Below are 27600 nucleotides of genomic sequence, written 5' to 3' on the forward strand. Positions count from 1 at the left end.
CATACCAAACAAAAAAAGATCACAAGACTACTTTGAAAGATCTCCTTTATTTCTGACAAGTGTTTCCAAAAAACAAGTAGTGCATTTCAAAGAAAGGAAAACAAAAGGAATCTAAATTTAGCCACTAGGAAAATAACCACCTGAAGCCTACATAAATAGTTCACTCCAAAGTGTGCTTGTGTGTGAACAATCATTTAAGTGCCGAGTGATAAGTCCATTCAAGTTCAGTCATGAAGCTCAGTACTTTGACTGAGCTTCGTGTTTGGAGACTGATTGTGTGTGTGTGTGTGTGTGTGTGTGTGTGTCAGTAGTCCAATGGGGCCAGAAGTAGTTGTAGCTCTTTGAATGTGCTGCCATGACGACCAACCTGCTCTGCCCGGCTCTTCACTACATTACTGAGGTTCTTCAGCTGCTTATAGCATGCTTTACATTTCTGAAGCCTGAAAAACACAGGATAACAATCTCATAAAAACCTATTCGTGTCCCGTGAAACAAACAAAAAAAAAAAACTAAAAAGCTGTATATGCATCTAGTGAAGGTCATCAGTAGATCAGTCAGCACACATTTAACGCTGAATAAAACTTTGATGCATGGTTTAAGTTTTCGTTTAAATAAACAGCCACTGTGTGTGCTGTATTCAAGCAATGTAAGCTAACAAAGACTCAGGTTATTTAAAAAAAAAAAAAAAAAAAAAAATGCATGGGTGCTTGCTAGGTACTAACCTCTCCTCTCGAGTAATGTCCACTCCTACTGATGGAGGAGCAGTCAACGTGTCTGAGATTAATGGCCAGAAACGCTTCAGAATCAGTTTTAAAGACATGCAACCAGTCTGTACATAACTGTAGAAGGACAGGGAGAATGTTACTAGATCGCTACATTTGTACATGACTTATAAATGGCCATCTCAAAACCTTGCACCATAAGTTTCTATAAATGAAAGTAGATTCTAAAGCAACTCCTCTGAAAAGCTCACCAAACAGGAGACTTATTAACAGCCAGTCAAGCGCTCCTGACACATAACACTCACCTGATTCTGATCTTAGCATGAAGCATACATTTAAATAAAATGCACCCAATATTTTACCCATGGAACAATTTTACTTTATCTTAATAGTAGAAAGTAGCTTAATAAAATGGTTTAGTAAACCTATAGCAAATTAATGTAGAATTATAAAATGTGTATATAAATACAATTTATAGACATAACCTACGGTCCTAAAGGTGTTAAAACATTACAATTCCATCAAATTCCATCCCTTCAAGACTAGGGCTGGGCAATATACCAAAAATAAAATCCTGATCATCTTTCATACAAGTCCATAATTATCACAATACATTTTAAATCTTTTCTTTCAAGTTTAAAGGCAGATTTTTGCTCCAAAGTGAAAGCTGTAGACACCAGATTGTTAATGGTGTTTTTACTTTTTTTGTTTTTAAACTCCTTTTCCAGTAATTTTTCCAGAATAATAATAATAATAATTCTTAGTTTCTGAATGTTCTAATGAGTGACAGTTTCAAATCATGAAACAGGTTTGTGTTGCCTGACTTTGATGACATTCATCTTACAGCACAGTTTGCAGTGCAGGCTGCAATATTAATATTACATTTTTTATTTCCTAGAAATGCGCTTTTGACAGCAGTAGTAGTAGTAGCTTGAGTAAATTTACAGATTCAATAGCTTAATCAAAAAATACTGTGATTATATTCCATTACTCCTTTAATACTTGTCAATCAATAATGATAATATTCGATAAGAATATCCCTCATTTCTGCAACAAAAGCATGGTGCATAGGGATGTTTATTTCGGTTATTTTTTCTAACCAACGCTTGTTAGCCAATTATTAACCATTAAACGACAAGATTAAATTTAACGGAATTAAATTAAAAAGGATACGTGTCTGTGACCCGTAAAAAATACTAACATTTGTTTCCTGTGAATTAATTTTAAATGCACAAAAAGCAACAAACAACAGAACAGGAGGATTCACATGGTCTTCATATCACATCAAGCACCTGCAGCGCTGCTACAAGTGGAAAAAAACATAATAAAGACAGTCTATATATATAGCAAATAAATAGACCTATACAAGAAATATTTTTTTTACTTGAATAGAAAATTACGAAAATGAATTAAATGAGTTTCGGTTCATTTTTGTGTTGCACGAAAGACAACAGACGGCAAAAAGGCAGCATCCTATTCTTCTTTAGGCTTATTTTACGCACAAAGATTTGTTTTTATTGTAAATGTGCAAAAATAAAAGGCAAACCACGGTCAGTTAATCGGTTAAAATGAACATCCCTAATGGTGCAGTTAGTAAATTCATTAATGTTATTATTTTATCATCCAGCCCTACTTGAGAAACTAGAATTACTATAGACATAGACCGGTCATAACCATTAATAAGGCACCTTTCATATTTGCTCTGCAGCAATTCCTCAATCTGTGGCAAGACGGATGTGCAGAGGTCCAATTTCCACAGTGATCTGAAAGAGAATAACTTCTCGTTATAACTTCTGAAAATGATGAAGGGACAGAAGTCGAGAGCGATGTGTGTATACTCTTACGGTTTGAGGTTGATTATGTTAAGGACGTCCACCACAATAGAAAGATCATTCATAGATACAGCTGAATCCAGTGAAGTCTGGGAAACATGAAGGGAAATGCAAACACTGCTTTTAGTGTACTGCTGCTTTCAATAATAGCCCATTACTAGATTACATTAGAAATACATTTTCGATGTGTAGCAGTAAATGTATCCACCAGCCAGTAACATCTCATTACGATCTGTCGGTCCCACAATTTATCAAAGCTCATCAGCTTGAGTGCGGTTGCACTTACCTTGACATCACCACTGGCCCAAACGGAGCGTACGGTGTCCAGGTTTTTATATCGACTGGTCAGCATTACGCACATGGTGTCATGGCCTTTTCGGATCTGTGCTAATGCCTCATCATCTCCCATCACACCAGCTTTGGCGTTCCGTGCATGCTGTTAAAACCGACACAATTCAGAATCACTCAGCATTTTACATACTGGTACACAAGCGGTCAGTACAGTACCCTTTTAAAAGGAACCGATAGGGCCTTTCTCACCACGGAAACCTTTTCATAGTACCAGAACTAATTGTGGAACTACCCACTTTTGGGAGTTTTCGAACCCCCGGAACTGGGTGAGATTTTAGTACCAGACCTTTTTCGAGAACCAAATTAGATCCGGTACAAGCCAGCATGGTGGTTCCTATGGTGATTTTCCACTGCATGGTACGGCTCGGTACGGTTCACTTTTGGGGGGTTTTCCACTGGGTACAGTACTTCATGAGGTTCCAAGTGAACCGTACAGTTACCAAAACGTGACATGTAAACTCTGCTGAACACAGACTGGCTGGAGAGAATCATCACCTGCTTCACTGAACTTGCGACATAAACACAAAAGAACCGCTAACATTAGATTTAAATCAGCACAGCCAGTGAGGGATCGAATGCAACTGTTATGAAGTTTTTTGAAGTTTCCTTGTCTGTTGAGGAAGTACAGACATTCCTCTCATTGATAGCAGAGGAGCAGATCCAGCGAGAGCTTGATTGGGCGACAAAGAATGAAAAATATTTATTTTTATAGTCTCAGCAGTAGAGACAGCACAACCATAACGGCAAGTGAATAATCCCGCTCACCCTTAAAGCGAGACTAAACTGCAGTGGAAACGCAAACAGTGCCGTACTGAGGTGTGCAGAGCAGTGACATACCACACTGTGGAAAAGCACCAATAGAGAACCAATTTCTTCCTCGGGCCATTTTCCTGACTACATTCGCACCTGCAGCTCACAATTCTGAAGTGGCCGACATCGACATCTTTATTCTCGCAGTTTGTGAATGCTGTGTGTAAAGTCAGAATATATAAATATAAAAATCAAATTCACTTTTTCTATTATTATTCCAGTTGAAAACCATTTTCTGCCACTAGATAATCTCCGCACACAAAAAAAAAAAAAAAACATCATCCCCGTTTCGGATCTGCAAGACTGTCCCATTATCATAGGTCATTTTCATTGAATAACAGTGCTTATCGGTGAGTGACAAGCTTGTGTAATATGCAATGAGCATTTTGAAAATTACATCTAAATCAATATAATCGGCAATATTTTTAAACCTAACAATTTTATACTGCATCCGTGTAATTCTCGATCCGTTAAGGCTATTCGCTCCCGGGTTTTCTGAAACCATGATGCACGCGTATCCTGAATGTTTACAAACCTAAAATTGGCCTATATACTCTGAAGTAGGAGTTATTTTAGTTCCTCCAAATAGAGTTGCTAGAACTAAATACACTCCTAGTTCCTGTGTTGCGAACTCACCAAAAAGCGGGAACTAGGAACTATGAAAAGGTTCATCCGCACAAATTAATTGCACCTGGGACTGGTGACAGCTGACTCTGGGTATAATAACAAACACGCACAATATTACCTAGCACACTTTGTTCTTCATTATTTTTTTATCTGACAAATTGAGAGCGATTAAATATTCTGCCATCTTTATCAAAAAAAAAGCCACACGTGGATTCATTTAAGGTTATGAACATTTCCACATAAAATTATCAAAAAGGACGTGAACAGCTCCAGCAGCTCCAAGAATTTCTATATAATAATTATAGCAATTCAGACACGACATGAACGCAGCATAATACAAAAGTGAATCATCTTAAGGGAACAATAGTGCTAGACAGTAACATTAAACATCCATTGAACTCACAGAAAGGAAGTCCCCTGCTTTGAGGCCAATTGGCTCGTTACGTGTCGAGAGGATCATTCCTGTAGAAGGTTTAGGTTTGGTGGTTGTGACCACAGGATGAGAGGGAGAGGTCACTGATGTGGTCACCACAGCTACTGGACGGGGAGCAGCAGCAATCACTGTTGGTTCAACTCTTTGTACTGGAGTAGAGGAGGTAATGGGACCTTTCAACTGTCCTGCCTGAAAATACAGTCATCAGAAATAACAACCTAAACTTATGAATTTATCAAGAGAAGTTTAAGAAACGGAAAACCTACCCGGTCTATTACTGGAGTTACAATCTTTACTGCCGGGCCAGGTTTCTCTAGCACACTCTCTGAGAAAGAGTGCTCTAGGGGAGCTGGGAAGGGTTCAGTTGTTTTGGGTGGAGTACGTGCTGCATGAAAAAGAAAAACAGAAATGACCCAGAAACAAAAGAGAACTAGATTATATACCATGGCACATGTGAAGCAGCATGTGTGAAAATTGCCTAATCTATTGTATTTTGTGCATCTAAAACTCACAGATGACACTGCGCGGCTGAAAGATCTCTTTATAATCTTCTGGGTTGGTGATTTCTGCACTGCTCTCTTTGTCTTCTTTCTCATCCTCACTGCTGGGACTTCTCCGCTCTCCTTCTGGACTCCGGCGATCGGCCTCTGAACTCTGCTTCATCCTACACAAGCACAGAAGATCAGCATCCTTAAATGCATTTGAAAATATAGGCTTTTTATTTTTTCCATGGTTATAAGTGAAGATGGAGATACTATTCAAGTTTCAGTTCGGTAAGATTTTAAACCATTTTTAAAGTCTCTTATGCTCACAAAAGACATGTATTTGTAATGGGGTTTTTTTTGTTGCGTTTCCAAGATTATTTTTAAATGGAGTTCAAAAGAACAGCATTTGTGAAATATATATATTTTTTGTAATGCAAAAGCCTTTCCTGTCCCCGATTAATCGAATGCATCTTTGAATAATAATAATAATAATAAAAGCACATTTAGATTTAAGCTTTCATTTATATATTAAAGAAAATGCATTTAAGAAACATTTTCTAGGTTCATGCACTCTCTGGGAACCCTTTGAACCCTGTTTAAGCTACAAGGAGCATAAAAACACCAAGCCGATTTTATTTTCCAGAAATGACATCCCAAGGTCTACCTGAGCAGAAGTGTCATGCATCATTAGATGAAGACAAAAAGAAAAATCTCACTGCTGTCCGGTGCAGGATGTAGTGGGTCGCTCATAATTCCGCCTTAGTGTTGTTCCCATTGCAGAGGTGGGAGCTGGGATCGGCTTGTCCTCAATCAGCCCTTGGATCACAGATCCTGACTTCTTCACTCGACTGAGATCAACAATGTACCAGCTCACATTATTTTGACTGCAGGACACTGCAATCTATTCAAGAGATAGATAGAAACTGTTAAAAATGTTTTTTAAAGCTTTCCTCCAAAAGAGTTTCTCAGAAAGCGTTTCTGGTCAGATGGCCCCTGTACACGTCTTCAGAGATCAGAGTGGAAATGGTCACCACAGGACCTCTCCCACCAAAACAGGTTCTTTTAATCATCCCAGAAAGCAAGTGGCATGCAAGTTCACAAAATAGTACAGCTCCCACTCATGTTTATATGTACAATGAAAAAGACAGATTACGTAGAAAAGTACAAACCATTTGGTTGTTGCTGATGGCCAGGTCAGATACTTTGCCCCAGCCTACATGCACTACATCAAAGCAGCGGTCAGGCTCCCAGCCATACACTCGTAGTGTGTTCTCAGAGCCGCTATACAAGCAGCTACCATCAGGATTAAACAATACACTTCTGCAAAAAGGGAAAAGAGCAGAGTATTCAACTAGGGGTCAAACAGAGACTAACAAACATATCCAGACTGGAAAACAGGTCACCACCTCACAACTCCCGTCTCGCCCTCTGATGAGCCAATCATGTTGAATTTCTCCAGGTCCCACAGCTTAACAGTCCTGCAGCAAATATCGAAACACATAAATAGGGTGCCAGAGATAACAAACAAAGGCAAAAGCAGCACTGAACACATTTAAATTTAAGCCGTATTATTTACAGATGGACAAACACAACCTCAAACAAAAACACTTAGTACCGATCTGCACTCCCAGAGGCGAGCAGGTACTCATTGGGGTGGAACTGCACAACATTGACTGCTGAGGTGTGTGATGTGAATTCAGTGATCATCTTCCCTGCTATCAGATCCCACAGCTAAATGGGGAACAGAATATGCATACACATTAAAAAAAAAACAATCCCTCGTCATTCATACAGGCAAGATAACAGCACAGCTCTCACCTTTACTGTGCTGTCATCACTGGCAGAAGCAAGCCACTTCCCATCAGGACTGAAGGCTAGACAGCGCACAGCCTGAGTGTGACCCTGCCAAGAGACACAGTCATAGAACCACATAAACAAGGCCATCACCACATTCATTAAGAGGTGTATCAGATAAGAGATGCAAAAGTCCAAACTAAAGTGCTTTATTAGGACTCACGAAGATGTTTTGTTTAATGCCTTTTAAACAAAACAAATATCAAGACTTTTAAAGCTAAAGTGCATAAACCAAAGGCTGACTCTTGCAAAACAAGACAAAACAGACCATTGTGCAAAATAGTAGAGTAAGATAGATGGAGAGCACCTCACTAATCCGCAGTTTAATCATGTGTTCAGACACAACCGAGTGTTAAGGGTGATTAGCCTGGCTTCTGATTGTACACACACACACACACAAAACATCAGTCTTGTACTTACTTTATATCGGAATACACATCCTTTTCTTCTCACATCCCACAACTAGACCGGAAATAATGACATGAAAATTAATCTTTCAAGAAATACACACAACAATTTCAACATACATATCAGTAAATGAGAGAGAATCAAATTCTTTCTATACAAGTTAAGGCAAATGCATTTAACAAACCTTAATATTGCTATCCACAGAGCCAGACGCCAGGTATTCTCCCATGGGGTGAAAGTCCAGACTGCAGATACTGGCTTTGTGCCCCATCAAGGTGCGCAGAACTTCATAAAAAAAGAAAAAAGAAAATTCAGCTATAGATAAACATCCTCGGAACAATCTGCTCAAGAAGTGTTTCTGGTCAGATGGCCCCTGTGTGTCCTCAGGGATCAGAGTGGAAGGATAACTACAGGATCTCTTCCACCAAACAGGTTCATTTAATCATCCCAGAAAGCAAGAGGAATGCTATTTAACTACATCTATTTTTCTACATATCTACAGCAAACTGAACCCCATCAAGTGTGCAGAACATAAATTCAGTTTATTAAAAAAAAAAAAAAAAAAAAAAAAAAAAAAGTATATACTTAGTCTATATTTAGGATGATTACAATATTTTACAGACCCACTTTTAATTTTGAAGTGTCTTTCCTAACAATTTTTAACAAGTACACACCCAGTAAAAAGTCAGACCATAATTTCTTTCTCCTGATTTTTGAGATCAACATATGTGCCACATTTTCTTTACTGGGTTTAAGAGAACTGCCCTGTATCTTATTGCAGATTTTATGCTAACCAAAGTGCAAAATCTGCAGCACAAACTACTTACTTTTAGCAGCCTCCAAATCCCAAAGCCGGAGAGAGCCGGACTGAGAACCGGCCACCACGCGCTCCTCAGAGCTGTTGAACTGGATGCACTCCACAGGGCTGGTGTGGCCCGTCAGACTCTACACAACAGACATACACTGAATCAAATAACTGGGATTCTCTCAAATAAACAAATAACAGCGAGGGTTTTACCATAATGCAGTTTGGTTTGCTGACAGCCCAGATATTGACTCTGCAGTCCTCGCCGCCGGTGGCCAGCAGGCGACCAGATGATTTCCCCAACACCAGTGAAGACACATTGCTGGAGTGAGCCACAATCTCCTCTGAACAACACGCATGACAAAAAAAAAGCCAGTCACATTTCCCACAACTTCAAATGACGATCCTGACTCTTTAAAACCTGTGTACTCACGCAGCTTCCATGATGTTATCGTGGTGCTGGTGAGAGCCATCGTGATGATCGTGTGATGGAGTCACCGACCCCTATGTCAGGGACGCAACGGTATTACTTTATCTTCTCTGTCCATCTGTTAAAATTAAAGAATTTATTTAAAGGCAGACAAACAGCAGAGTAATAAATATGCAGTGCATAACAATCACTCAGGACCAGTGTTGTGGGTAACGCGTTACAAAGTAACGCGTTAGAGTACTCTAATTACTTTTTTCCTGAAATTTGTAACTTAACGCGTTAGTTTCGTGCGTAAGTAATCAGTAACTTCGTTATTTTTTTAAAAAAGTAGTCCGTTATTTTAAGGAAAGGAAAATCCCGACTGCAGCCTGCTTTTTGTCAGACAGTATGCCTAGGACTACTGTGCCACCTGCGGATGTATCAGCGGAGCCGAAGCTCTGTGATCGTAAAGTCAATGGCTGTGATGCGTCTGTGCCCTGCGCCTGACCCTGTGTGTGTGTGGGTTTTTTTTTTTTTTTCGAACTCCCGGCAAGATAGCAGAGAGGACAGCGTTTGGTTTATGGAAGTATGCACATCATTTTCAATTTGTCAACGAAAAAGAAATCGACTGTCGGACAAACGTTTCGAAAATCTGCTTCTGCTACGTTTTAATCACTACTTTGAAGAGTAAATGTAAGAGGACTGTGTTACAGCGAATTTAGGCTTGTGACTGTGAGTGAGACTTTAATAATAACTAGATAGTAAAGTTTGTTTTCAAACTTTAAGTTGGCTTGAAAAAGCCTGGCCAGAAAGTTAGAAAAATGTAGAAAGTTTGAAAAGCTTAAAAAGTTTTAAAAATGTAAAAGTTTGAAAAGTTAAGAAGTTTAAAAAAGAAAGTGATTAACATATTACTAGCATTATAAGCAAGTGACTACCATGTCGTTAGCATGATTAGCAAAGTTGTTAACATGTTTCTAGCATGTTGAGAGCATGATTTTAGCATGATTAGCATTTTGCTAGCATGTTTCTAGCATGTGACTAGCATGTTTCTAGCATGATTAGCATGTTGCTAGCATGTCGCTAACATATTGCTAGCATGATTAGCATGTTGCTAGCATGTTTGTAGCATGATTAGCATGTTGCTAACATGTTTCTAGCATGATTAGCATGTGGCTAGCATGTTGTTAGCATGTTTCGAGCATGATTAGCATGTTGCTAGTATGTCGCTAACATTTTGCTAGCATGATTAGCATGTTGCTAGCATGTTTGTAGCATGATTAGCATGTTGTTAACATTTTAGTAGCATGATTAGCATGTGGCTAGCATGTCTCTAGCATGATTTTCATGTTGCTAGCATTTTATTAACATGATTAGCAAGCGACTAGCATGTCGTTAGCATGTTTGTAGCATGATTAGCATTTTGATAGCATGATTAGCATGTTGCTAGCATTCCACTAGCATGTTTGTAGAATGATTAGCACGTTGTTAACATTTCGCTAGCATTTTGTTAGCATGATTAGCATGTTATTAATATGTTTGTAGCATGATTAGCATGTTGCTAGCATGTCGCTAGCATGTTTGTAGCATTATTAGCATTTTGCTAACATGTTACTAGTATGATTAGCATGCTGCTAGCATGTTGCTAGCATTTTTGTAGCATGATTAGCATGTTGCTAGCATGTTTCTAGCATGATTAGCATGTGGCTAGCATGTCTCTAGCATGTTGTTAGCATGTTTCTAGCAGGATTAGCATGTTGCTAGCATGTCGCTAACATTTTGCTAGCATGATTAGCATGTTGCTAGCATGTTTGTAGCATGATTAGCATGTTGCTAGCATGTTTCTAGCATGATTAGCATGTTGCTAGCATGTTTCTAGCATGATTAGCATGTGGCTAGCATGTCTCTAGCATGTTGTTAGCATGTTTCTAGCATGATTAGCATGTTGCTAGCATGTCGCTAACATTTTGCTAGCATGATTAGCATGTTGCTAGCATGTTGCTAGCATGATTAGCATGTTGCTAACATGTTTCTAGCATGATTAGCATGTGGCTAGCATGTCTCTAGCATGTTGTTAACATTTTTCTAACATGATTAGCATGTTGCTAGCATGTTGTTAGCATGTTTCTAGCATGATTAGCATGTTGCTAGCATGTCGCTAACATTTTGCTAGCATGATTAGCATGTTGCTAGCATGTTTGTAGCATGTTTCTAGCATGATTAGCTTGTTGCTAGCATGTTTGTAGCATGATTAGCATGTTTCTAACATGTTTCTAGCATGATTAGCATGTGGCTAGCATGTCTCTAGCATTTTGTTAGCATGTTTCTAGCATGATTAACATGTTGCTAGCATGTCGCTAACATTTTGCTAGCATGATTAGCATGTTGCTAGCATGTTTGTAGCATGATTAGCATGTTGCTAACATGTTTCTAGCATGTTGTTAGCATGTTTCTAGCATGATTAGCATGTTGCTAGCATGTCGCTAACATTTTGCTAGCATGATTAGCATGTTGCTAGCATGTTTGTAGCATGATTAGCATGTTGTTAACATTTTAGTAGCATGATAAGCATGTGGCTAGCATGTCTCTAGCATGATTTTCATGTTGCTAGCATTTTATTAACATGATTAGCAAGTGACTAACACGTTGTTAGCATGTTTGTAGCATGATTAGCATGTTGCTAGTATGTCTCTAGCATGTTTTTAGAATGATTAGTATACAACTAGCATGTTGCTAGCATGATTAAAATGTGACTAGCATGTGGGTAGCATGGCTAGCAAGTGACTAACATGTTTCTATGCTAATCCAGGTAAAACCAGTTGATTCAGTTAGAAACCAGCTAAGACCAGCGTGACAGTGGCCAAAACTACTTTAAAACCATGTTAAAAGCATGTTTTTGACATGATTATTAAGTTACTAACATGTTGTTAACATGTTTCTATGATAATCGAGCTAAAACCAGTTGATTCAGTTAGAAACCAGCTAAGACCAGCTTGACAGTGGCCAAAACCACTTTAAACCATGTTAGAAGTATGTTTCTAGTCTGATTAGCAAGTTACTAGCATGTTATTAACATGTTTCTATGATAATCTAGTTAAAATCAGTTGATTCAGTAAAGAAAACCACCTAAAACCAGCTAAGACCAGCTAAAGCCAGCTTGACAGTGGCCAAAACCACTTCAAACCATGTTAGAAGTATGTTTCTAGTCTGATTATCAAGTTACTAACATGTTGTTAACATGTTTCTATGATAATCTAGCTAAAACCAGTTGATTCAGTAAAGAAAACCACCTAAAACCAGCTAAGACCAGCTAAAGCCAGCTTGACAGTGGCCAAAACCACTTTAAACCATGTTAGAAGTATGTTTCTAGTCTGATTAGCAAGTTACTAGCATGTTATTAACATGTTTCTATGATAATCTAGTTAAAACCAGTTGATTCAGTAAAGAAAACCACCTAAAACCAGATAAGACCAGCTAAAGCCAGCTTGACAGTGGCCAAAACCACTTTAAACCATGTTAGAAGTATGTTTTTAGTCTGATTAGCAAGTTACTAACATGGTATTAACATGTTTCTATGATAATCTAGCTAAAACCAGTTGATTCAGTAAAGAAAACCACCTAAAACCAGCTAAGACCAGCTAAGGCCAGCGTGACAGTGGCCAAAACCACTTTAAAACTTGTTAGAAGTATGTTTCTAGTCTGATTAGTGAGTAACTAGCATGTTGTTAGCATGTTTCTATGCGAATCTTGCAAAAACCAGCTAAAAACAGTGGATTCAGTAAAAACCAGCTAAAACCTAGCTAAGACCAGCGTGAGAGTGGTCAAAACCACTTAAAAACCAGTTTGGGAGACTAGCCAAAACAAGTGATCAGCTTAGGCTGGTTTTAGCTGTATTCTCAGTAGAGAGTTTTTAAGGTTTGCCCTGGTAGTAGACAGCTTAAATATATTATAAGCCTTATTTTTCAAAAGTTTGTACCCCCGCAATGAAAGTCTATGGGATTTAAGGTGGTTTTGGTAGTCTGGTTTACGAAAACCATAAGCAGAATCAGTTAGAAAAGATATAGCAACCCGAGTCAGACCAGTCTGAAGGTCTGACCCGAGTTTGGTGGTTCTAGCTTGAAAGCTCTAGGAGGAGATAGTGTTTAAAATTTGGCTCAGAAGAATAATAATAATAACTAGATAAAAAAGTTCGTCAAGACAAACTTTAAGTTGGCTTGAGAAAGCCTGGCCAGTTTAAAGAGTTTAAAATTAAATTTTAAGTTAAGTTAAAAAGTTTGATAATTGCTATGCAGTTGCTAGGGTACCCGGAGTGGTTGCTAAGGTGTTGCTATGCGGTTGCTAGGGTACCCGGAGTGGTTGCTAGGGTGTTGCTATGCGGTTGCTAGGGTACCTGGGATGGTTGCTAGGGTGTTGCTATGCGGTTGCTAGGGTACCCTGAGTGGTTGCTAAGGTGTTGCTATGCGGTTGCTAGGGTATCTGGGATGGTTGCTAGGGTGTTGCTATGCGGTTGCTAGGGTACCCTGAGTGGTTGCTAAGGTGTTGCTATGCGGTTGCTAGGGTATCTGGGATGGTTGTTAGGGTGTTGCTATGCGGTTGCTAGGGTACCCTGAGTTGTTGCTAAGGTGTTGCTATGCGGTTGCTAGGGTATCTGGGATGGTTGCTAAGGTGTTGCTATGCGGTTGCTAGGGTATCTGGGATGGTTGCTAGGGTGTTGCTATGCGGTTGCTAGGGTACCCTGAGTGGTTGCTAAGGTGTTGCTATGCGGTTGCTAGGGTATCTGGGATGGTTGCTAGGGTGTTGCTATGCGGTTGCTAGGGTACCCCGAGTGGTTGCTAAGGTGTTGCTATGTGGTTGCTAGGATACCCTGGGATGGTTGCTAGGGTGTTGCTATGCGGTTGCTAGGGTACCCCGAGTGGTTGCTAAGGTGTTGCTATGCGGTTGCTAGGGTATCTGGGATGGTTGCTAGGGTGTTGCTATGCGGTTGCTAGGGTACCCCGAGTGGTTGCTAAGGTGTTGCTATGCGGTTGCTAGGGTATCTGGGATGGTTGCTAGGGTGTTGCTATGCGGTTGCTAGGGTACCCTGAGTGGTTGCTAAGGTGTTGCTATGTGGTTGCTAGGATACCCTGGGTGGTTTCTAGGTTGGTTTGGATAGTTGCTAGAGTGTTGCTATGAAGATAGATAGATTAGTTTTAATATAGATAGATAGATGAGTTTGAAGATAGATAGATAGATAGAAACAGTTAGTAGATAGATAGATAGATAGATAGATAGATAGATAGATAGATAGATAGATAGATAGATAGATAGATAGATAGATAGATGAGTTTGAATATAGATAGATAGATAGATAGATAGATAGATAGATAGATAGATAGATAGATTAGAAACAGTCAGATTATAGATAGATAGATAGATAGATAGATAGATAGATAGATAGATTAGAAACAGACAGATTATAGATAGATAGATAGATAGATAGATAGATAGATAGATAGATAGATAGATAGATTAGAAACAGACAGATTATAGATAGATAGATAGATAGATAGATAGATAGATTAGAAACAGACAGATTATAGATAGATAGATAGATAGATAGTTTAGAAACAGACATATTATAGGTAGATAGATAGATAGATAGATAGATAGATAGATAGATAGATAGATAGATAGATAGATAGATTAGAAACAGAGATTATAGATAGATAGATAGATAGATTAGAAACAGACAGATTATAGATAGATAGATAGATAGTTTAGAAACAGACAGATTATAGATAGATAGATAGATAGATTAGAAAAATACAGATTATAGATAGATAGATAGATAGACAGATAGATAGATAGATAGATAGATAGATAGATAGATAGATAGATAGATAGATTAGAAATAGATAGATAGATAGATAGATAGATAGATAGATAGATAGATAGATAGATAGATAGATAGATAGATAGATAGATAGATAGATAGATATGACATGATAGATGAGTTTGAATGAGTTTGAATGGGTTAGTAATAGTACATACAATATGTACATAGTACATAGACTATGAGTTTAATGGGCTTCAGTGTGTTTAGATTTGAATTTTTGACAGTTGGAGTTTGACGGAATGTTCAGTTGAGCAGAGGCTTTTCAATGCAAGTCTATGGGAGTTTTTATGATTTTTAATCTTCAGTTTTATGAAAAGTATAAGTCCGATCAGTCTAAAAAGATATAGCAACTAACTTCAGATCAGTTTGAAGATCTGGGCTGAGTTTGGAGTCTGTAGAGTTAAAGCTCTAGGAGGAGTAGCAGTTGAAAATTTTAGTCTCAGAAGAATAATAATAATAATAATAATAAGTTTAAATAGAATATCAGTAAGTTGGCTCTCTCAAGCCAACTTAATAATAAGATTAAATAGTAGATCAGTAAGTTGGCTTTTTCAAGCCAACTTAATTAGTTCGGCTATTAAGCGATTTGTCATTTGCCTGTGTGGCAGTGAAGGATTTAATTCGGTTTGTTTTCATTTTTGTTTGACAGTCAGCTGTTAATTTCTGTTAGATCGTTGGCTGGCTGGTTGTTCATCATTTCTAAATGGATTTAAATCTGCAAGCCTGTTTAAGGTTGTTTACAAGTAAGCATAATTGTACTTTGATAACTGCATTATGTAAAGTTAAAGAAAAATCAGGAGTTATCTTGTGGTGCTCATAATATACAGTAGCCTAGGCTACCCGGGCTGGGTAGGTGCGAATTTTGATTAATAATATGTTCTGTGATAATAAATAAATAAAACGCCATGTGGAATAGCCTATTGCTGACTGTCTTTCCTGTTATTGTTATCCTGCAGTGTTAATTTAGTCGGATGACTGACGTTATTCGTTGTCGGGAGTCACGACTTAGGTGCATTTAAAGGGGCCGGGGGCTGTGTCTGTCATGTGTGAGCCGCTGCAAACGGCTTTTAATTTTTGGTAACGCATGAGTACTCTAACGCGTTACTTTTATGAATAGGTAACGCTGTATCATAACTAATTACTTTTAATTGATGGTAACGTTGTAACTTAACTAACTACTTTCCAAAGTAACTATACCCAACACTGCTCAGGACACACCACTTCACTAAAACGTGTCTCTTTCAATCGCTTTTGGATAGATCACATTTTTCAATTAGTCAATGCATGGATACATCTTAAATCTTAGATTATAGTTGTATTACGTCCAGTTGCCTTTGCCTATAGAGAACAATGTGCAAGGGGCAAAATCTAAGAGAAAAAAAAAATTTAACTGACTTGAAATTCTTAAGTTAACTTCATCTGAATATCAACATATACTTTACTTTGTCGAAATGTCTTTAAGGTTAAATGGTAGAGTTTGTGTATCTGGAAAATTGTATTATGTTGAACATCAACGTTTTTGTGCCTATGCGTAAACACTAAAGTTTTTTTTTATGCTGAGTAAAGCGTTTTTATTTTTGGAGTGAATAAAATTACATTAGACCTTTGGGGTAAGACTTGAGTATCATGTCGTTACTAGCGCTTTTAATTTTATTTAATAGCTACTTATTGTAATGAATTAGGTTACTCAGTTTCATGAATCAGATGTACATTTCCGACATCGATATGCAAACATTTGAAATCAGTGTTGCGATTATGTCTTTGTGTTGTTGTTTAATACTTATTTTATTATTCACCATTTTATTATCCTATGTGCGCAAATCACAGAATAAACTTACATTTCAGACGAATCTCTTTCATGGGTTTCTGTTTTTGTCCTTGGTTACTAAATTGAAAAAAAAAAAAAAAAAAAAAAAAAAAAAAATTACAAACATTATAAGCAAGATGTCCCAGGTAGGGGGTCATGTTACTTACCCCAATAATAAATGCATATTGTTCTTTAGAGCTAATAACACCAATTAAAGCAGTCATTCGATGGAAAATAATGTTTATCATGACACAGCGGTCAAATGCAGGGCGTTTATGGACAAAGGGCAGCCAGGTAGCGCAGTTTCAAACTATGATCTTTCACGGGTGGCAAAAACCTAACCTTATAGGTCTAACAAAACATATACCCACACGCACATATTATACCACTTGAATACAATCCGAAACTGGTGAACGATATAATATATAATCGACGTTTATCCAGCTGAAGTCAGTTTGGCACGGGCGCGAGTCTATATCACAGCTAAGGTAACGTTAACGTTAGCAGTTGTATTTGAAGATTAACAATGTGTGAGCGATCAATCAACTTTCGATCATTATCTCTTTTTAACATTACTAACAAGCTATTCTAATGAACATTTAATAACAGGTTAGATACTCGAACTTTTTTTTTATAACTTAAAGTTAGCTTAGCAACGTGGCTAACGAACTCATCTCTGAACGGCAAACAAATATCATACATTTACCTGATTGTCTCATCTGTTCTGTGATACTGCTAAAGTCCAGAAACCGTTGGCGTGTATTTATTAGATGAAAGTTGACGATAACACACTCAACCGACAAACATCAACCCACTTTAAACACTTAAAATTAGCTGTTGCGTTGTTTCTGATTGGTTGCTAACTAGCAGTACTTAGCTAAAGTTCTCCTTACCTTCCTTGTGCTGCTGATGACTCTCGTGGCTGCAGTCTGCCGAGACAGATCAGATCAGCACTAATGAGAAAAAGATTAGTTTAAGACGAGAAAACGAGTGCGCAGTGGAACGGTGTCCACATTAATACATTTATTCTCGATCCTGGTTTTGCAGCAGCAGCCTTCATTAAACACGATTTATTAAGTAATTTAGCGGAGAATCCAATCTGTAGGTCAGACAAGGAAAACATCCAAACTGTGCAGCACCAGGGGCTATCGCAACAGAAAATAATGTCTTGACAAATTCTCAATAGTAATTATTTAATATATTTATTGTATCTGATATATCTAATATGTCTTTAAATACACTACTAAAAAGTTGTGAATGAGGTTGTGAGTTGAATGAGGTGTGAGTTGAATGTGAATGTGAGTTGAATGAGGTGTGTTTGACATCCAAAGCATGTATGGTTGTGATTATTCTGAATGAACCAGGAAATTAGAAATATCAATTTAAAAGAAATTTTGCATCAATACATCATTTCATAACAAGTTTATTTATAATCACTGGGTCTCCATAAATTTCAGCTGAAGCAACTTTTTTTTTTTTTTAAACTAGGATATCAAGACAGTGTTTATATTCAGTCCATTGAATTGTTAAATTGATGTTGGGCCAGTCAATAGTATGAGGTCATGCAAGTTATTCTTGATACTAACCCATGCAATTTTCATAAAGCAGTACAGTTCCACTTGAACAGTTAAAAATAAGTAACCAGAGAGTCCTTTATTGCCCCTCAGGGTCAATTATCTTTTTATCTTTATCTACTTTGCGTTACATCAAGGCTGCACCTATAGCTTCACCTTAATACCACACACACCTCAAAGATTTTTATCTTTGATTCAGAATCAGCACATGATTTCCCCCATACTGAACAATCACAGCGATATTCTCTGAAAGGCGGAAGAGGGAATTTATCTAAAAGCTGAACTGAAGTGCTTTGAAATGTCATGTGGTTGGTGAAACTCATACAGCCTCGGGTCTAAATGGCTGAGGTCAATGGGTCATGTAGCTGCACCTGTTGAAAAGTATGTATTAGCAACTGAAACTAATGATATGAAAGCTCACCATAGTAAGCAAAGGCATATTGTGTGAGTTTAACTCACTTTGATTAAAAAAAAAAAAAAAAAAGTGGAGCCCCACTCAGAGGCATACCTGAGCTAGAGATTTTAAGATAGACAAAGTGAGAGAAAGGGACCAAAGGGCTGAAAAGGACGGAGCAGCTGATGACACATAAGAGAAAGTCAAATACACTTTACACTGCCCATCTACTGTATGGACTAACCTGTCATGTCAAATATCTCAGAATAATTTAGATTGCATGTTCTTTGTAATTGTATAATACATGTAAAAAATTAAGCCCAGACAAGTCTAGAATCTCTTCATCTGTCGTCTTTCCTGTCGCCTCTGTTTCTTGTCATTCTTCTCACTCTCTTCAGGGGCTGCCTGTGATTCAGCAGAAAAATAGGGGCCCAGGAAGTTCACCCACAATAAATGCAAAGCCCTTGCAGGTGCCTGGTGTGAAGAGAAAGAAAATAATATGGTTTCAGTGAAAGTGCAATTGTGAAACCTAAAAGATATCACAATCAGTGGAATTATGCAGTCTCACCAAGAGCCAGAAGTACCAGCAGTAAGATGACAGAGTGCTGAGGACCTGAACAATAGCAGTAAGAAGAATCACATCCTTCAGGTGTCTGCATGTTCATATAAGAAAAGTCATTAGGTCACGAAGAGCATTAATCATTGTCTGGAAATATACAGCATTTAAAAATGTACAGATTAAACATCCAACTCACTCTGCCAGGCCCTGTTCCATATTAAGGTCAATTCCTCCATCCAGCAAGCTACCGTCTTCACCAAACGTAGCTTTGGCCATCGCTGACATAGATCTGTAGCTGCCAATGTAGACCGCCACTGCGAACAGCAGAAAGAACTGGTACAAAGGAGACAAAGAGAGAGGTAAATAATATTTACCAAAATACTGGAAAAAGTTTATCATCTCATATTTTACCAAAAACCCATATACAGTGTTCTACATTAATATAAGCAAAGTCCTAGATGTGGACAGATGGACACTGTCTTCTAAAGGTTTTATTTATATATATATATATATATATATATATATATATATATATAAACAAAAATATATACAAAATCAAGATGAAAATTAACATTTAAATAAATAATACACATTGTATTATTATATTGAGTAGTAAAAAAAATTATAGTGTATCAGTACACACTAAGTATAATTTTTTTATAAATTAGGTTTTTATAAATACAAAATAAATACAGCTGCCTTATACATTTTATCATGGGTGCCCCTCACATACAGATAATTATGGGGGTCCATGACATCTAAAAGATTGAAAACCCCAGGTCTATTTGCCACGAGCAGATATGAATCTGTCAGATTTGCTCACACACACCACTAAATGCAAAAGCCCAAAACATACAAATGCTTAATTATGATGCTCTTATTCAGATCATACTCTGACTCACCCATGTCCAAAATGTAGACGAGTTGTAAAAGAGCAAGAAATTGACTGCTAAATAAATAGCCTGAAAAGAACACAACAAATAAATCAATTCAAAACATGAAACACGTTTATAAAGGCGCCCTGGATCTCAGATGCATGCCTCACGTTTGCTCCCAGGATGATTCTGTTGTAGAACTTCAGAGTATCCTGGTTCTCGTCGTGGATTTGTTTCTTGCCTTTGGTTCCAACTTTTCCTTTCGGCTAAAGAAAGACATATTACTTAACAGGACTGCACTGACACGCAGGAAATCTCACAAGACATAATACACATTTATCACATGAATACATTTAAAGACACACAGACATTATTAAACAATATTGTCTCGTACCGCCATCTCCCCGGAGTTCTCCTTCTCGTGCGACTATTTCACCTGATAACGCCTTTCTCTTTAGGCATCTAAAAAATTAACCGATCTGATTATATTTTAAAGAATAATCTTCAAAATCAAACAAATAGCAAATTACACCTAAGCAAAATCACACATCAGCGCTCGCGAGCACGTTTCCGGCGCTTGGAAAATGCGTCACTAATGTCAAAAGGAAAACATGGATTTGACGCCACCTCGTGCTAATTTAATGTACGAACCGAAGTACAGGGACCAATAAAAAAAAAAATAATAATTATATATATATATATATATATATATATATATATATATATATATATATATATATATATATATAAACTTATTATATTTTTATAATTATAAACCTTTATAATCAACAAACGATAATTCCTTAGATGTTTGCATATATCAATGTTTAAATATAGACATGTTAATGACCAAAATATGTTAGAAAAAAAAATCTAATTCAAGAATGGGAAACATCTCTTTTACCTCTGCATCCCTACCAGGAGAGTCAATTGCGTGTGTTTGGTTTTTTTATGGATTATATGGATTTTATGGTCTTCAATGTGTGCTTGTGTCTGTTTAAATACATTTTCAGAACAATGTCAGTGGGAGATTGATTGATGAAGTCCTTGGTGATCGTGAACATGTCACATTTGAGGATATAAATGCCATGCCATTTATTTAAGCAGTGATTCATGAGGGTCAGCTTGTCAGTGACATTGCTCCTCTTAATATTAACTAATCAATCCATTACCAAATTATTATTGTAACCCCTTAACAGCAAGGGAGAATTTTTAATTTTGTTAAAAAATTTTTTACAGGCGACAATTATCATCCCGTGAGAGCATCATCCCGTGAGAGGAAAGTCAGTGGAAGTTCCCCCATGAATTCAACCCTCAAAAGTTCATGAAGGATAAAGGGGAATCTGTGAAGCTTGATGCATTCATGCCTTTCTCTGCCGGTAGGCCTATGTTCTTCAGTGTGATGAGGTCTTTAAATGATAAAACCGTGGCACTCATTTATCCTAGTGCCTGTGGTGGAAGTGCCTGAGATGTTTAAATTCACATATTACACCAGGGTTTCTGCAGGATTTTTAAGATTAAATTTAAGAGTTTTTAAGAACTGCACAAATAAAATTAATACCATATGAGCGGGGTAGGGCAATGTCTATAGTACCATATTAAACAATAAATTTACTGTAAAAAGCGTCATGTAAAGTTCAGATACAAGTTTTCACAAAAACGAAGTTTTATAAAATGATAAGCTTTACATTTCATCTTTTAAACCACTTTTAAGAAAATGGATGACATAAGTATTCATTATTATATTAATTTAAACAATTATTATGAATTATTACTGTATATGAATTAAATAACAAATTTGGGGTTTGCGATATTGACAAAATATAATATATTCTTGGATTAACAAAAATTAGACAATACATAAAATCAATATGTTTGTTTAATGTACATGTATGTTCTAGGATCTCGTGTGTGTTTAGGAGAAAAGAAAATCTAGCTCTTTATTTTAAATTAGCTCACATGGAACTCTTCTTCATCCTGGTCACAGTGCTGAGGGGATTCCGTCTGGTCAGAGGATGCAGGAGAACCGGACTTATGTAGAACTTATATATTTGGTTGGACAGTCACTGAAACCTTACCATCTGACTGTACAACTATACACACCTGGGCAGGCTTATAAATCTTGTTTACTGAACATATGTCACCCTTCAGTGACAAGATGCTCCAATAGTGGGTTATGTTTTCACACTATATATCATGCAGGATAAATTATGACAATGATATCTGCTATTAAACGAATACTATTGTTAGCTCTTCACCAAAATTGAAAACATTATGACAGGCACAATTATTAAACATGCAAGTAAATTTAGTATAAAATCACAACCTAAACTCCACAAGTGAGAACATACACGGACAATAATAAATAAATAAATAATACATCTGTACTAAATGTTAAACTCAATTAGGTTTTTTGTTTATTTATTCAACAGCTACATCGATTACAAAATCACTGCAAGGAAAAGTAGCTTTTGTGCCAACTAGCCCAAATCTCTTACATGTTCATGGTGAAACTTTGATCACAACATTTAGATGCTTTATTGCATTTTACATACAACTGTTAAGCAAAACTATTGTGTAATCACGGTGTTTTAATCATTTGTAGTTTTTTAACCATTTTCATACAATCACATCTTGGCAAGCTGCTACAAAGCTCAGCTTTAAAACAGTATATATATTTTTACGACATAAGAATTGAATGTACTGGGTATGAATTCACGTGAAATACTGTAAAAACATCAATAAATGAACATAAATCTCTTCAATGCAAAACATCGATGGGCACGATTCCTCTTCTTTTACACGCACGTGTTCTTCCAGCTCCTGTTAGACAAAGACACCCCATGAGTGACATAATCGAGCAACAAATAAGCTTATATATCAAGCTCATATTAGGAACAGAAGAAAATTTGTTTCTCCTTTCACAAGGGCTGAACCAGCAGTAAGATAAAGCCCAAACAATAGAGAAAGAGAGATACTGTTGCACCGCAGCGTAGCTCCCAGAGTCACACAGACACGGAAACTTAAACACGGTGCAGTTCGACGCAAGAAAACTAAAACAACAGTTTTATACACTCGACACAATCAGTAGAGAGAACTAAAAATATGCAACGCAAAGTGACAATAACGTTTCCGTTACCTGATAATCATCCTCTTCCTTCACCTGTCCTGCACGTGTGTCTGTTGGCTCGAGTGAACGAACGACTTTACGCTTTCTTCTTCTTCCTCTGGTAGACACGACCTCGTCAAAGTGCCTTATACCGCCACCTACTGTACATTTAAACTCATAACATGTTACTGCCATTGAACTGTTCTCTTTTGGGTCCTCCCGCATCATCTTTTATATCTATAATCTGTTTCCTCTTTATTAATAACCCACCACACGTTACTGTATGTATGTCCATATCCTTATCTAGGGTTTACACATAACAGGGAAATGACTAAAAACTATTTATTTTCGGTTCTCATTTCAATACTTGTGGTTTAAACAGTGGCCATACTGTTGGTCAAATCATAAGTTTACTGAATGCAGATGTAGACAGACAAATTACTCTAAAAACAGCCTTTTATTTCTTGTTTTCTACTGATTCCATATGAATAACTTTAAAGTTTGAGTTTTCTTGGGTTGAATCTCTACATACCTTACATTCTCATCCATATAATCCTTAATAAAAGATTTGACAATCAGATAGGATTGTAAACCATTTATAACCATAGATAGGGTACGAAGAAAATGAAGAATATAAATATTTGTCCTCAGTACTTATATGAAATAATAATAATAAATCTCACCTCTTTTTCAATTAACAGATTTTATAACAGTAACCCATGATTTACTGACACAAGTATTTCAAAACCATGTGATATCCACTAATACTGTTTTAAAAAGTGCATGGGATTATGTGGTTTTGTTATAATCAACATGACTATGAAAACAACTCATAGTGTTAAAAAAATGATTTAAAAAAAGATTCAAACAATGAACACAATAAAAAGCATAAAAACAAACAAACAAATGCTAACACACAAAAGTCCCTGAGAAAATTCATTTGCAACTTCATGTCCATATTTCAACAGTTTCTCTAAAAATCACACTCCACAAATCCATTCTAGACAAAAAAATGTAGATTTGGTGATTTAAGACTGGAGGAAGTTCAATAAGGCTTATTGGACAGGAACCTCTGTAGCATCTGGAGAGATGGACCAGGAGCCCACTGAGGAACCATGTGACCTGCACCCTGCAAGAGCAGAGTTGTATGTCATGCTTTAATACATGTAAGCTGTCACCATTTAGCCTGAATTTGTAACTGATCAGAGCCAGTCATCTGAATCTCTATTAGACACAAACAGCAGCCGCACATCAATAGATATTATGGAAGCTGTAACTAAGAAAAATATAACTACACCTTGGAAAAGAGCAAGATGCCTGAAACTTACCTTGACAGTGAGGAAAGTGATGTTGCCAAATTGCTGGTAGAATCCAGCAATCTGCTTATCATAAATCCAGGGTTGGTACTGTGTGCTCGCCTTGAAGAAGAGGAAAAACCCAACATTAAACTTAGAAAGTGCTATAAAATCAGCAGAACATCACATCTCACAGATCATACAGTATATCTTACCTTCTGCCCAAGCTGCTCAACAAACCACTGGTCCCCAAGGAAGTTACAAGCCATATCGGTATCTCCATTATAGACCAAAGCTCTCAGACCCAAAGCCAGCAGCTTCTCATAGACATCCTTCACAGTTTCGTAAATGATGTGATACTGTCTTCCCACAGTATCGCTGCATAAAAAGGAAGAACTCAGGAAGAGCTGCACGCGTGTTCATGCACACACACACACACACTGAAACTGTAAGTGAGGACAGGCGTCTGTTTACCTGCAGATGTCCCATGGTGGTAGTACATCAGGAATGTGCAGCGCCTTCCTCACATCTCCTCGGTTAAGCCAGTTCATCTGAGCAGTACTGTTGATGCATGGAGGCACTCCCTGAACATTTGGAGGACTTCCTCCTGTCTAAACAAACGAAAGATATTTTCCCCTTTGTTCTATCAAGTTGATCAAAGTGGATTGTAAGGCTGCATGATTAAATCGAACAAGACTCACCTTATTAGCTTCCCAATGCTTCCTGAAGTTTCTGAAAAGATGCATCATGGCTCTCTGAGATGTGACGCCACCAGCACAGTCAAGATACAGCGCATATGTATTCAACCCAGAGTTATAGACTATATTAAATGCATGCGATACCTGCAATAGACAGAAGACTGAAGTCACCTTAAATAATAACAAAGCAGTATAATGTTACAAGAATGTGTGGATGCATTCACGTTACCATATGAGAGCAGGACTCTTTAGAATTGTTGTAGAAATTACAGACTCCATTATGACAGCAGTTGTCATTAAGATCCTTCCACAGCCTACAAACAAAACAGTGTTTAAAATAAATAAATAAATAAAAATTTTCAAAATATTAATTCTCAGTATTGCAATAAACATGAGCTTACTGTTCTCCAAACAGGCCATGATAGTTGCCAAAGTAGACTAGTGATTGGTCATTAAGTGCAAAGCTACTAATGCCATTTCCCACAGCAAAGCCCTGCAAAAGAAACCAAAGAAACAATAAAATAAAAATAAAAAACATAATAGATATAACAGATTTTCAAATATTAGAAAACAAGTACAAAACATAAGTTACATTTTATACACTACATTTAAAAAAAATTAAATAAGCATTAACCTATACCTTAAAGTTCACTTTCAGCTGACCTCCAGTGGCAACTCTCAGACTGAGTGTTGGTGCGTAGATGCCTCCATAACTTTCACCAAAAATGAAAAACTCATTCTGGGTGAAATTTGGGAACTTGATGAAAAAACTTTGCAATGCTAGGTAGTTGTTATTTGCCACCTAAAGAAAAATACACATTAGGGATTTAAAACTAAAGTCTGTTTTTATAGGCTATGAAGGTCTATGAATGTGTAGACACCCACCTCATCATCATCTGTTTGATATTTTTGGTCATCTGAATAGGAATAACCCACTCCAGCAGGAGACTCAAGATAAAGAACATTGGCGATTTTATTCCAGCTGAATTCGTTCTCATAAAGTGTGGCTCCATTATCATTGACCTAAGGACACACAGAGCAAACCCAATGTTTATTGAGATATTTATGAAAAGCAATTAAGAACTACAGTAACTGAAATTACATTAATGTTTTCACGGTCTAATCTCTTTTGCTTTTGGGTCTTTAAGATTAAACCAGCAATGAATTGTAAATACATGTTATTTTGTTGTTTTGTCTTTTTAAAGACAACTTTTAACATACATGAAAGGGGCCATTTTCTGATAGAAACCCATCCAAAGAGCTGCAGCCTGGCCCTCCATTCAGCCACAGCACGACCGGATCCTTGAGCGGGTCCCTCTGAGACGTCACAAACCTGCAACATATACACACTCTCTTTAATACATTAATGAATACACAAAACAATTCTAGTGTGTTACTGAAGAGACTCATAATATAGTACATTCATTCAACTGAGATGAAGGTCTATTTAACAATAACCAAAAACAAAAATACACACACACACACACACACACACACACAGTATATACAGTTAAAGAATTATACATGAACAAAATGTAATACAACACTCTTCTAGACAGGAACCATACAATGGTATATGAATATTGTAATATACTCCACAGTGTCATCACAGTACCTCAAATACTATTACATCGCCAAAATAAAGAACATAATATAAAAAATATTGAAATAACTTATATATATATATATATATATATACAAAGAGAAAACAAAGAGTAAATATAGCATGTTGCATTTCGGACGTGTTAGTTTTTCTGTCGTGATGAATGCGGAAACGCTAACGTCCTCACAAATAAAACATGCTGCATATTCTCATGCTAATAACGTTGTGACAGAAGACTAAAAAAAAAACTCACCAATAATGCAAAAACTTGCCAGAACTGGCCTTTAGATATCCAGACCACTGGCGGTAATTGGGTTTGAAAGACATGCCCGGCAGATCCAGCACCTCATCTGGATCATACACGCCGCTCGCGACATACACAGACACGGACAGAAGACAGAAGAAGACGCGCAGAGAAAACATCTCGCACAGCCTGATGGACATGGACCTGTACACAAGGCTTGAAGACTCCTGCGAGCCTGCGGTTTGCGTTTCCCTTTCTGTCATATGACTTTGACAGTCGTCAGGTGATGAAGACACACTAGACTCCGCCCATTTAACAGACTCATCTCTCAAGCTGTATCCGTGAGTACATTACTGTCACCTTCTAGTTCTGCTGTTGCTTCAGATGATTATTATAATCAGATTAAGGATCATCATAGCAAATAACATTCATTCAAATGACTTTGCTGGATCAGCTAGGTAGAAAAAAATACAGAAGAGCAATTTTATGCAAATGTAGGCCTATAATATATAATTGGTTTTTAAAATAACTGCATATATCTTATTGCATTTATCCAAAACATGCAAAGGAAGAGGACAGGACATATATATATATATATATATACACACAAACACACACACAGTGGGTAAGGAAAAGTATTCAGACCCCTTTACATTTTTCACTCTTTGTTATATTGCTACCATTTGCTAAAATCATTTAAGTTCATTTTTTTTCTCATTCATGTACACACAGCACCCCATATTGACAGAAAAACACAGAATTTTTGACATTTTTGCAGATTTATTAAAAAAGAAAAACTGAAATATCACATGGTCCTAAGTATTCAGACTGTTT

The 27600-nt window shown here is 37.1% G+C and overlaps 3 protein-coding genes across 5 annotated transcripts; all 3 read right to left on the reverse strand.

Moving 5' to 3' along the window:
• Positions 1–28: 28 nt before the first annotated feature.
• On the reverse strand, positions 29–17551 carry LOC113106306 (katanin p80 WD40 repeat-containing subunit B1-like). Of its 3 annotated transcripts, none has more exons than XM_026268074.1 (20): positions 17309–17551; positions 16447–16493; positions 8761–8875; positions 8541–8671; positions 8350–8467; positions 7707–7807; positions 7535–7576; positions 7079–7162; positions 6876–6991; positions 6667–6738; positions 6430–6580; positions 5977–6161; positions 5288–5439; positions 5042–5160; positions 4746–4964; positions 2841–2990; positions 2567–2643; positions 2411–2485; positions 723–839; positions 29–440 (listed from the first exon to the last, which is right to left on the reverse strand). In XM_026268074.1, exons 3-20 carry the CDS (start codon positions 8798–8800, stop codon positions 305–307), a joined length of 2085 nt encoding a protein of 694 aa, XP_026123859.1. In that variant the 5' UTR covers positions 8801–8875; positions 16447–16493; positions 17309–17551; the 3' UTR covers positions 29–304. The 3 variants fall into 3 exon arrangements, with proteins under 3 accessions (XP_026123859.1, XP_026123858.1, XP_026123860.1); XM_026268073.1 differs by lacking the exon at positions 17309–17551 and adding an exon at positions 17122–17302; XM_026268075.1 differs by lacking the exons at positions 16447–16493; positions 17309–17551 and adding an exon at positions 17122–17302.
• Positions 17552–17822: 271 nt separating this feature from the next.
• LOC113106307 (transmembrane protein 208) lies at positions 17823–20414 on the reverse strand. The gene is made up of 6 exons (XM_026268077.1): positions 20212–20414; positions 19988–20083; positions 19845–19904; positions 19139–19275; positions 18952–19036; positions 17823–18857 (listed from the first exon to the last, which is right to left on the reverse strand). Exons 1-6 carry the CDS (start codon positions 20215–20217, stop codon positions 18714–18716), a joined length of 528 nt encoding a protein of 175 aa, XP_026123862.1. The 5' UTR covers positions 20218–20414; the 3' UTR covers positions 17823–18713.
• Positions 20415–22422: 2008 nt separating this feature from the next.
• LOC113106308 (lysosomal protective protein-like) lies at positions 22423–27047 on the reverse strand. The gene is made up of 12 exons (XM_026268078.1): positions 26776–27047; positions 26141–26252; positions 25805–25942; positions 25560–25721; positions 25321–25412; positions 25149–25233; positions 24923–25063; positions 24696–24832; positions 24437–24599; positions 24255–24344; positions 22957–24055; positions 22423–22640 (listed from the first exon to the last, which is right to left on the reverse strand). The coding sequence occupies exons 1-11, from the start codon at positions 27027–27029 to the stop codon at positions 23972–23974; spliced, it is 1458 nt and encodes a 485-aa protein (XP_026123863.1). The 5' UTR covers positions 27030–27047; the 3' UTR covers positions 22423–22640; positions 22957–23971.
• Between the last annotated feature and the right edge of the window lie 553 nt (positions 27048–27600).

Source organism: Carassius auratus, chromosome 7 (assembly GCF_003368295.1).
Source record: "Carassius auratus strain Wakin chromosome 7, ASM336829v1, whole genome shotgun sequence".
Classification (NCBI taxonomy): domain Eukaryota; kingdom Metazoa; phylum Chordata; class Actinopteri; order Cypriniformes; family Cyprinidae; genus Carassius; species Carassius auratus.